We start from the raw sequence: 12,021 nt of genomic DNA on the forward strand, positions 1-12,021 counted from the left end.
TAAGTTGTTGTTGATGTACAGGCAGCTGTTAGGGCAGGGAACCCTGTGGGCATCTGTGATCAAGAGACCCTCCGCCTGCAACCAGTGTGTCTGGGGGCCAGAGAGAGTTATGTTCCCTGAGCCATGGAAAAGGACAGAACAATAGGGCATAGAAAGAAAATGGGAGATTTGGAAGCCAAAGTAGTCAGGGTAGTGGTGGGAGCTGGCCAAAGTTGGGCAGGCTTATGTAGTTAAAAGAAACCCTAGAGAATTATTGGGCTGGGTGGGAGAACACAGGACAAGAAAGGGTTCATTCCAGGACTTTGTTATGTTGCAGATGGACAGTATGATAGAGTTTTAAGATGGACCCCACTATCCCTGCCTACCCCAGCCCCTAGGTGTATACCCTGCAAAACTCCCAGGACTTATAAATAAGATAGGACAGTCACTGCCATGACTAGGGCTCTTATATGGCACAGTTGACTTTAAGCAAGGGAGATTACCTGAGTGGACCTGGCCTAATCAGCTGAGTCCTTAGAAAGGACTGGGCTGTTCCTTAAGAAATAGATTCAAAGCTTGAGAGGGATTCTCAAGGGAGAATTCTCCGATGCTGGCTTTGAAAATGGAGCAATTCATCTGTCAAGGAAAAAGGAAGCCTCAGGGATGTGATAGTGGTCCCAGCTAACAACCAGCAAGGAAATAGGGACTTCAGTCCTACAGCCAAAAGACTCAATTCTGCCAACAACCTGAATGAGCTTAGCAAACTCTCTGTCCAGAAATTCCAGAGAAGAGCACAGCCTGTCCAACACCCTCATTTCAGGCTGGGAGGCCCTGAGCAGAGAACCCAGTCACACTGTCACAGGCCTTCTGACTGACAGGACCATGAGCTGACAAATGGCTGTTTTAAGCCTCTATATTTATGATAATTTTTATGCAATAGCAAAGTCGTATAGAAAGAGAATTGTAAGTCATGAGAGGTTAGTGGGAGAGTCAGTCTTTCCTTTCAGATAACACTTCTGTGTTCCTGCTTACTACCTTCAGGGCAACCTTGAAGAGTATTTCCACGTTGCTAGTTTGGTCAGCTCCCTAGGGATGCCTCACAAGATAGCAATGGTAGTCACCATGTAGTTAAGGGCCTGGGGGCTCTCTGGGAGCACAGGGCTGTGCTTACTGCATGAAATTTGTGCTGAGCTATGCTGCCTAGATGCACAGAGCATGGGGCTATATTCTGCTTCCTCCCCTGGAACAGAGGGCTCTTCCCTCGCCTCAGTGTGTGGCTGAAGACATCAGTTCCTGCCGACTTCCTTTTGGGCTGGCTCCTGCTTGATCTACCCCTGCCACCAGGCATATACCCAGCTCCGAACACTGACCGCTGCCTGGCCTGGCTTTGAATTCTCTCTGAACGCATCAGCCATCTGGAATCCCACCCCAGTTCTGCCTGCCAGACTGCTCGGTCCCTTCCATGTGCTGCCCTGGCCTCTCTGTTCTCTGGAGCATTCCCAGATCCATGGGTTCTGTTGCAGTTTACAGAGTTCTCTGTAGCTCTTGCCTCTTGTCCCATAAGCTGGTCACTAGTTTGAGATCCCCCACAGGGGGATTTCAAAAGGAGCGCCAATGGACGTGGAGCCTATGATGATCTGGATGCCCCTGGTAGCTGGCAATGTAGCTTTTCAGTTTGCATTCTGAATCCTAGTTCAGAAGAATAGCAATAATTTGCAGAGGAGGGAATTTTATTCAGAAAATGCCTAAGTGTGCCCCTACTCAAGCGAGTACTGTGGGGGGAGATAGAGGAGACTACCCTAAAGCCAAGTATGTCCTGCCAGGGTAGGCAGGCTCTTTGCTGATAGTTTCAGGGAGATAGTAGACATATTGAGGGGTAAATGCAGATCTCGGCAGGATGCGGAAGGCAAGGGAATGGTCATGGAGTAGATATGACTCTGTGGAATGTAATTATTAAAAGGGAAGTTGAGCCTAGCTCTGCAGAGCATCCCTTGAAATTGGAGTGCTTGTCCCCAGGGTAGTGCCACCTGCATGCACACTCACCTCCTCCCCAGCGGAGACAGCGGGCCAGGTCATTTCCTGTTCCAAGAGGCAGGACAGCCACCGGTGGATGCTTTGCGAAGTTGGCCTTATCTGCAGCCCATGCAGAGGAAGAGAAAATCATATGCCACTGGATTACAGAAACTTTGGGTTATCTATCCTTGATCTTATGCTTCAACCCTTCCATAGCATTCTTTGCTTGAATAGCTCCATGATGGAGAGAGAACACACTACCTCTTAAAGCTGTCTCTTCCATCTGCAGCGTGTGAACCACTACTAAGGATTCTTTCATATTGAGCTGACGGTCTCCGTGTAACTTGCACCTGCTTATCCTCATTTCATCCAAATGCTGTCCTTTGGGGTGACAGCATACACCTTGAAAACAGTAGTTCCGTAATCATAATGAACACTTTCTCCATTTATCCCTCAGACAAACTCTGCAAGGTATTATTATTCTCCTCATAGATGAAGAAGCTGAGGTTCAGAGGGGGAAAGTAAGTCCAGAGTCAGGATCCAAATCCAGATCTCTGTGCTCCCAAGCCCAGTCCTCTCCTTGCTTCAGGGGCTAGGCAGGTGCATGGGCAGTAGAACAGCTGAGTCTGAGAAATCAGGGAATAGTGGGGCCTTTTGGAAACTGAAGCTGCCTCAGGTAAAGTCACGCAGGTTCAAAGTTTAAAAATAATATTGCGTCTGACAAACAAAACCTCAAGGTGTCATTTGGCACCCAGGTACCAGTTTGTCACTTCCGCCCACCCTACCCCAGACTTGCAAATACACAATTCCTAACCTTATCTCCCATGCTGGTTGTGAGGGAGCATCAGACTGAAACATCAGAGAAAACACAGCAGAACACGTGTGGTCTAATCTGGCTGCGGGTCTACAGCAATATGTTGGCCACCCTGAGAAAGCTGGAGCAGGCACGGGCACCCACTGGGCTCCAGGGGGCGCCACTGACATAAACTGCAGCACGCTTTGGGGCCTGGGGATGTGAGTAACGCTGATTGAGGAGTGTGGGTGGGGGGAGGGGTGATGCAGGAATCAGCAAGTGAGGCTAATACTAGGGCTGTCCCAGCAAAAGGGGAGTTCATAGGTCCCCCGGGTTCTCTGACTTATGCCGGAAATGGCGGAGCTCAGGCAAGACCTGGGGCTGAGATCATCACCAGGAGGTGTAAGTTGGGGGACAGAGCAAAGCGATGGACTCTGCCATGGTTCCCAGAACACACGGTCTGCATTTATGCCTCCCTGCCTTTGTACAAGCTGTGCCTTTTACTTGGAAGGCCCTTGTTTCCTTATGTCTGCTCCTTCTGTGGTCCCCATCTTCATGCATTGAGGCTAGAAACCCAGATGTCATCCGAGGTTTTTCCCTCTTCCTCACCCTGCTCAGTTTCCACATGCTCTTTCCTTAATAGATCTGTCCACCGTCTCTTCTAGCTATTCCTATGGCGATGCCTGAGCTCCCCGACGTGATTCCTTCCTCCTGGTCTTGAAGCAACTGCCTCCTCTCTGCCTTCCCAGCCTCAGTTCCCCCAGTGGCTCTCCACACCTTCAAGGCAGGCTGTCCCTGAGCTGGAGCCTGAGCACTGCAGTCCCCTGCTCTCTGCTTTCCCTCTGTCGTGGCTGCTCCCATCATCTCCAACATGGTACTGGGGTCTGCCTTCCACTCTGGCCTCCTCCTGCTTGACATGTCAACCATGCTTAAGTTTTTCAGTGCCTTAAGTCATAGGCTCTCTGTTGCTTAGGTGCTGCCTCTGGGAGACCCTCCCTGCTTGCCCTAGTCTGGGCTAGGTGCCTCACCAGGAACAATCTCCCAATTGACTCTTGTAATTGACTACTCACTTGTTGCCTCAATGTGCTGTATCCTCCCTGGGGGAACTATATCTCATCCACCACAGTATCTCTGCATACATTACAGAAGGCCTACTATGTACTGGTGCTGTGTTGGGTGCTATGACTCTAATAGTGGGTCAAAGTGCCAAGACACAGGCTGTCATGATGCTTACAGTTGAGAGGGAGAGACAGATATTAATGAGGTCTTCATCTAAATGAGGCATAATTTCACACTTATACTGGAAAGGGAAAACGTGTGATCATATAATAAGGTGACTGAGGTTGGATCCTCTGAGGAAGCTACACTTTGGCTGAGATCTGAAGTAGAAGTTGACCAAGGAATGGCCAGGGAGCATACCAGACAGGAGGAACCACTTGTGCAAAGGCCCTGTGGTAGAAGGGAGACTGGTATATTCAAGGGTCCGAGGGAGGGACTGAGTGGCTGGAGTCCAGAGAGAGAAGAATGGAGGTAGGAAGTAAGGCTGGAAGTAAGCAGCTGCTGCAGCACGAGGACCTTATAGACCATTTGAAAGGTTTTTGTCCTTATCCTAAGAGTACTGGGAAGACACTGATGTGCTTTACACACATCATGAACCCACGGACATTCAGGAAAGGCCACTCTGGCTATAGAGTGAGTATAAACAGATCAATGGGAGGACCAACACGGGGTGGCAGAAGGCACTAAATAAGTAATTTAACATTCCTGAATGAATGAATGAATGAATGAGCATCATGCAGTTATTCCTTCCATGACTGTTTCTTCTCTTCAGGTTGCCAGCCTGTTACATGACCTTTCTTCTTCCAGTTTTGGGCAGAGACTTTCCCCCGTGTTCTCTGGAATAGCTATCTCATAGGAATAGCTACAAGAGACGGTGATGAGATGGTGAAGAGATGGTGAAGTGAGATGAATTGTATAAAGTCACCAAAGCCTACATTCTCCTTCGTGATGGAGAGGGAACCGTGTGCGCGGCTCCCAGGACTGTGGCCATCCACCCTTTGCTGATCAGCTTTTCCTTCCTCGGCTCCCAGAGGAAGGGAGGATGCCTCCCCACTCCCACAAACAACTCCAGAGCCGGAGGTGACAGGAGAGCGTGGGTGCCTGTTTCGCAGGGTTGTATCCATGGTAACTGAAGTGCCTGTGGGGAGCCGGGTGTGGTCCCACCCTTCCTGGTGGTCTGCTTACGACCCCCAGAGGCACAGCCTTCCTTGCCCCAGTCAGGGTCGGTAGATGGGTACATGCCCATCCCTGACTCCTCTCTTCCTCTCATCCTGATGGCTCCATCTTCCAATGCTATCCAGAAGCCAGCCGACCACTCCTCATCACTTCCTCTGTGTCTCCTGTTGTCCAAGCCTTGGTCACTTCTCACTTGGGTTGCTTCAGGTGCCTCCTGCAGGTCTCCCTGCTTCTGCCCTTTTCTCACGACCCGCTGTGTACTTTTGCTCGAAACCGTCCAGCATCTTGGGACATTTCTGGCATGAAAGCCATATTCTGTTTACTGCCCTACACGTCCTAGTGACCTGGCCCTGTGCTAGCCCAGCTTCATCCTCTGCCATTCTTCCCTCACACGCTCCGTTCCAAGCACGCTCTGCAGTCCTGCTGCCTTCAGCAGCCTGGCTTTGCTCCTACCTCAGGGCCTTTGTATTTGCTGTTCCTCCTGCACAGACTGCTATTTCCTCAAGTATCCGCATGGCTCACCTCTCCTCCAGGTTTCCATGCAAACATCGTCTGCTATGTGATGTCTTCCCCAAACACTCAGTCTTAGATCGTAGACCACCCCCAACCTTACCCCTGCTGGGCTCCTTGCCCCATCCCTGCTGTGTTTTTACCACCTTCCGCATGTTGTATGTTTCTCTTGTGTTTTGGTTTTTGTTTGTTTGTTTGCTTGCTTATTGCCTGTCTCTTCCGTCTAGAAAGGAAGCTCCGCAAGGGTGGGATTTCCATCTGTTTGTTCACTGTTGCATCTCCAGGGCCTGGACAGAGCATGGTACATGGAGGTGCATAGGCAGTATTTGTGGAAGGAGTGACAGACAATTCCAGAGTTAGCCCCCATCATCTGCAGAGGATGAGATGTCCACGGACCCACAGATCCAGGCAGAGCTGGACTGAAACCCAGGCCTCCTGATTCCCAGCCTGGGCCCTCCCCACTGCCCTTCTAATCTCAGCATATTGGACACAGCCCAGCATGACCTTTCTTTGCTTGTACTGATCTGCACTTTCTAGACATGCTTTCTGGACTCAGGCTGCACGTGCTCAGCTCAAGGTGATTTGGCCAGGCTACACACCTATGCTTAATTCTCTGGCCTTTATCCACTAACCCGGGTCTGCTTGGAGACCTGGTCCTGCCCTCCCTCTCCCCCTACCAGCTCCCCAATTTGGCCTGTCCTACCACCGTCCAAAGCCCAGCCATGTTTATGAGGCAAGACCTGAAACTAAACAGTTAATCTGTACCTGTCCTTCCATTTCTTTTTTTCACCCAAGGTAGATACAATGGTCAAGCACTGTAGTCAAGCAATGGCCCAAGAGTGGAAACAAGGATGAACCAGACATGGCTCCATTTCTCTTTCCTGTGTATTACCTTCCTCTGACTTTAAACATGCCTACAATAAATAAACTCTAAAGCCCCTCCCAGCCCCTTCTTACCAATGCAATCCAGAATCCAGCCAACTGTCCCATCTCCTCCACAGGCTAAAACACGGAAGTCTGGAGTATCACGGAAAAAGTTCAACCTGGGAAGTAAAAGGCCAAAGCAGTCTTATTTACTAGGTTGCGGTGGACATTTGACACTGCTTGAGTCAGGGTCTCCCCTGTTCCCTGGGAGTACGTTACGGCCCTGATTCCTTTTGGGGTTGAAAGGGTCACTTAGCATTCTAAAACCAGAACTTACAAGGGAAGCAGTACCACTAGAGTATAGAGAAGAATCCTGGGGAGCCGTCCTTGTATAAGGAGAATGTGACTCAACATTCCACACGAACAAATTGGTTTTCTAGAAATTCTTTACTATTTGTGCAGAGGCAGCCATAGTTTGCTTATTTGGGCACCAATACAACCGACCCGCAACGTCTGGACTCCTCTCTGGCTTTCCTGCCTGTTCTGTCCTCACAAACTGTCCTCTAATTCAGGTGCCCTGAACTAGTGGATATTCAGCCCACTGTCCTGAGGGCCCAGACCCAAGGGGAGTGAGCACCATCCCTCCGAGGCCTTCACCTTTTAGAGTAGAGCTCTTTTTTTTTTTTATGTTAGTTTATTTTTGAGAGAGAGGGAAAGTGCAAGGGAGGGGCAAAGAGAGAAGGAACCAGAGGATCCAAAGCGGGCCCTGTGCTGTCAGCAGAGCCCGATATGGGGCTTGCACTCACAAACCATGAGATCATGACCTGAGCCAAAGTTGGACGCTTAACCGACTGAGCCACCCGGGCGCCCCTAGAGCAGGGCTCTTTACCTGGGGCCCAGAAACTTCTAAGAGGTCTATAGATAGAAACCAGAGTGCCACGCACATGGAGGAGAAAATGTTACACTCTTACCTTTCCTAAGCCCTGAGATTTAGCCTCTCCTTCAATTATGAAAGTGGGCAACAAATCACACAGGTATTAACACTACCTGCGACTTTGTTAGAAAGTCAAAACCACAGGTATGGGGCGCCTGGGTGGCGCAGTCGGTTAAGCGTCCGACTTCAGCCAGGTCACGATCTCGCGGTCCGTGAGTTCGAGCCCCGCGTCGGGCTCTGGGCTGATGGCTCAGAGCCTGGAGCCTGTTTCCGATTCTGTGTCTCCCTCTCTCTCTGCCCCTCCCCCGTTCATGCTCTGTCTCTCTCTGTCCCAAAAATAAATAAAAAAACGTTGGAAAAAAAAAAAAAAAATTAAAAAAAAAAAAAAAAAAAAAAAAAAACCACAGGTATTTTAATGTTTTATCACAGTTGTGGCAGCTGCCCCCTACTATCACTTATGCTCATCTCTGCTTTTAATTAATAATAGTTATTAGACCGGTCTCTGGATCTTGCCAAAAATGTGTTAGTAAATCGCATATGTTCCCATGTCACATACTTGTGTTTTTAATAATTTTGATGACTGTCTTTTCAGTAGCATTAGTGTCCCTGGCAATGCTCTACGTTTCATTTTATACCCTAACAAGTATTCGGAGAAGAGGTCCATTGGCTTCATCAAACTGCCAGATGGGTTTCTGGCACAAAAAGGCACAAAACCTTTGCTTTAGAACAAGTGTCACCTGTGAACACACCGGGGTGGGACTCGGGAACTGAAGCTCAGATGTTCCCCTTTTGCCCGGCCTGGCGGTCTGAAAAGACCCCTGGCTTTCTGAGTCACTGATGCGTCTGTGGGCGAATCAACATTTCCTCCCCTCCCCATCCCTTGCAGAACTCTGCTCTCCTTTAGGAAGCGAATTCTGGACGGAGGCTCCTTGCAGTTAAACAGCCTGCCTGGTGACAGACTGACCCAGCAAAGACACTCAGGGCACAGCAGCCCTGGAAGTAGCCACCGGGTTTGTCATGAGGGGCAAAAGCAATTTAGGGTGGATGAGGTGAAGCTAGAGTACTGCATTCAAGCATCACAATGCCCTAAAAGAGAGGGGGCTGGTAAAGGTACTTGCAGGCTGCCCTTCAGTCACAGATCAGTAACTGCAATCGCAGTGACTATGATGGCACCCAGGGCAGCATAGGTGGGCCCTGTTTTGCAATTAGTTTTGCAGGTAAGTCATGGCTGACGTGCTGCACTCGCATTCATGTTACTTTCCCTCTTTTAACTGGGTATTGCCCCATCACAGCCATATAAATAACAGCTTTGTGGCAAACAACTGAAGACAGGGACACAGTCCCTTTTTATAGTCCCTCCCCGCCCCCACCCACTGTGGGTCTTGCCGAACTGAGTGGAAATGCAGGTTAGGAGGCTGGGCAAAGCAGCTGTCTTCTGGGAAGCCCAGCCTGGCCTGTACAGATCTGAGCACCTGGCATGGAGACAGGCTTGGGCTGGCCAGCAGATGTCTCTAGCGCACCAGCTCTGTCTGGGAAGAAGCCCTGTCTGGGTGCCTTCCAGCCCCAGGCCGGAGGGGCCTCTGATTACAGGGACCGCAGCCATCACATCCGTGCTGACACTAGGCCCGGCTCCTCCCACCAGAGCTGCACTCAGGCTGCCTGCCTCCTCTTATCACTCTCCCGCTCTGCTGGGCAGTGAAACAGCCAAGAGACACATTGCGGGAGAAGGGCCAGGGGCAGCTTAACAACCTCTAAACTGGATAATCCTGGAAAAAAGTGATTTCACTGAATAACTAATTGCCCTGATCCTAAAATGCTCCCCCAACAGAACTTGCAGCAGAACTCTGAGTCAGCAGTATGGATTTCTGAGCTGCTGACAGTGACAGGAAAACTCTTTCGCCCTCCCTGATGACTCAGTATGAAGACACCAGCTAACACAGCCTTGCAGATAAGTTAACATAATTCACCAGCCCGCTCTTTCTGTCAATCAAATGAATGGCATATGTGCTTTTTTCTCTTTTACAGAAACAACAACTTTTCCCGGGGTGGAGTAAAAGGAGGTGACTTCCCAGACTTAGCCATAAGGGGTGTTCCTGAGTATCTCCAGGAGCAAGTAAGAGTAGATGGAGGAAAAGAAGATGAAAAGGGTAACATGGCAGGAAGGATAAGTCCACAGATGAAAGAGACACGAAGGGTGACCAAAGATAGGTATCTTCTTCAGAAATGAAGGGTGGAGGAGGAGAGATAAGAAGATTGCTTCTCCATACCCTGGAGTGGGCCCCCCATTGTCCAGGTTGAAAACTTGTTTGGGGTTGAGCAGATAGTGGAATTTCCGAAGGATTCTATGGAAAAAAAAAAAGAAAGAGGGAGAGAAAGAGAAACAGAGAAGAAGAATGTCATTGTGAGAAGTCACAGTAGGGCAAACACCTCTGGAGCCCACCCGTGGTGGGAATCTGGGTCCACTTAAACCCAAGAGGGGAGAAGACTGCATACAGGCCCTGCAGACCCTGAAGTCCCAGGTCCAGCCAGCATCATCCACATTCTCACGCCTTGGCTCAAGGCCTCTCCGCCACGCAAGATCGTAGCATTCAACCCCGGACCTCTTGCCGAGAATAAAACCTCTGTTCTTCTTAAAGCTTTATCCTTCTCCCAAACATTCTGGATGTTCTAGGTAGTGTGATTCTGCTCTTTGTGGACTACACAGGGGTATCAAGGAGCTCTCTATGGAAAGCTCCCCCAAATCTTTGGATCAGGAGGACATGCAGGAGGTGGGGCTGGGCAGGGAAAGGCTGGGGGCAGGGGCAGTGACCACCTCTGGGCTGGGTGTCAAGGCTGCAGCGAATCAGGTCAGCTCAGCAGGTGTCTTGCTCCTTGGACTAGGTAGGGGTTCTCGCAGTTCTTGCTTCAACCCTACTTATTGTTTTTGTAAACCTGGATTCCAGATCACTGCATTGTCTGTCCATCATCTTGAGCTGAACAGGACAGGGCGGCAGAGCTGCCTCGCCCCTTTTCCCTCTCTCCTCTCACTCCCTTAGTGCTTCTGGGAGACTGGACATTTTCTTCACTGATGAGGTGGTGCCCTGTTTTCTCAGGAGATGGACAGGCCAGGAGGTCCCAGTCAAGGGAGTCCCGCCACACCTCTTAAATCAAGAAAGGACCTGGGAGGCTGAGAAGGAAACAGGCGTCTCAGAACTTGGTCCGACCCTGGGAGCCATGGTAATGGCTGTGATGGGCCCTCGGCCAAGCATATGTCTACTTTAATCCTCACAACGCAGCTATGACAGGAGAAATTATTATCTCCAATTACAGAGGAGGGAACCAAGGCACAGGGATGTTAAGCAGTCAGTTGAACCAGGTCATAAAGTGGTAAGTGGTAGGGCTGGGACTGAAACCCAGATCTGGCGGTCTCTGCAGTCCACCCTGTTGAGGGGAAGAAAAACCCTGAGTGAGGTGGTCTCAGCCTCTCCATTTTGAAAAAGAAGAGAACATACCTTTCTCCTTGTCTCCCTCCACTCTTGGGGTTCACCAAGACCAGCAGGGGGTGGGTACCCGGGGTGGGGATGATCTTATACTTAAAAGGTAAAAGAAAAAGAAATTAGCTCTTTTTCAGCCAGTAGGATGAATGAGAGGAGAGTTGACACTAAGATGGCTTCCAGGAAAGGTGGATGGGAAGCACTTCCAGCATGGAGGAGAGGTAGTTGGGAGGTAGGTCTTTGTCCACTGGCTGAGTTTTCTGAGGGGTGAAGCAGTTAAGTGTCTTTGACTCGAGTAGCCTTGAGTAGTGTTAATGGCGACAAGAGTTTGAGGCTCGGATCAGAGATGTGGCAATGGCACTGTAACTTCAGATCACTGAACGATGATATGGTATTGTGGCTATAAACACAAGATGATATATATTTTTTAATTTATTTTTTAAGTAGGCTCTATGCCTAATGTGGGGCTTGAAATCACAACCCTGAGATCAAGAGTCTCACACTTCACTGACTGAGCCAGCCAGGCGCCCTACAAGCACAAGATTATATTTTGTGATGGATACAACTGAATATAATTTTAGAAGTTGTGGTCCTCTGGTCCTATATATCAATCAAATAACACTCATGAAGTTAACCATCATTTCCACCAGCACCTTCCAAATCCACATTTCCAGCCCCAGTTTTCCTCTTGAGCCCTAGTTCTACATTTCCTACTGTCCAATGGGTACCTTCAACCAAATGTCTCACCATCACTGCAAACTCACATGCCGGAACCTGACCTATCTTCCTTCCCCACAGAACTAGTCCTCTCTCCTGGCTCACTGTTTCTCTTAAACATACTATTATCATTAATCTAGTCATCTAGGGAAGACCCTGCCCTGCCAATTATTTCCCTGGCTGTCCTTTTATCTCTGGCAGCTGCCATGGTACCCACCCAGCCCAGACCTTTCCCATCTCAGGTAAGTCCCATATGTGGTTTCCTTCCTGGGGCATCAGTCATGCCACTCCTGCTCGGAAACCTTTAATGACACCTTGTTTCCCAGAGGATATAATCCAAATTTCCCAACCCGGCATCCAAGACATTTCAGCATAGCCCCAATCTACTGTTGCCCCCTATAACCCTCAGCTGTGTCCCAGCCAAGCCTGGCTTTTATCCTCGAGTGAGTGTATCTCCTGACTTCCCACTCTGTGGGGCTGCTCACTCTGGTTTCTCCTCCTCC

General features: G+C 49.6%; 1 protein-coding gene across 11 annotated transcripts in view; it reads right to left on the reverse strand.

Annotated features, from left to right (window-relative positions):
* DGKG (diacylglycerol kinase gamma) overlaps positions 1-12,021 on the reverse strand; it is a 216,274-nt gene that overhangs the window by 106,846 nt on the left and 97,407 nt on the right. For all 11 annotated transcript variants that reach the window (XR_015240176.1, XR_015240177.1, XR_015240173.1 and 8 more), the window contains 4 exons: positions 10,820-10,899; positions 9,596-9,670; positions 6,488-6,573; positions 2,023-2,112 (listed from right to left, as the gene is read on the reverse strand). Coding sequence is in view for 1 of the 11 variants with exons in the window: in XM_025913893.2 (XP_025769678.1) it covers positions 2,023-2,112; positions 6,488-6,573; positions 9,596-9,670; positions 10,820-10,899 (331 nt within the window). In the remaining 10 variants the exon portion in view is untranslated. The remainder of the gene's footprint in view (positions 1-2,022; positions 2,113-6,487; positions 6,574-9,595; positions 9,671-10,819; positions 10,900-12,021) is intronic.

This window comes from Puma concolor, chromosome C2, assembly GCF_028749965.1.
Source record: "Puma concolor isolate L17-30 chromosome C2, mPumCon1.1.hap2, whole genome shotgun sequence".
Taxonomy (NCBI): Eukaryota; Metazoa; Chordata; class Mammalia; order Carnivora; family Felidae; genus Puma; species Puma concolor.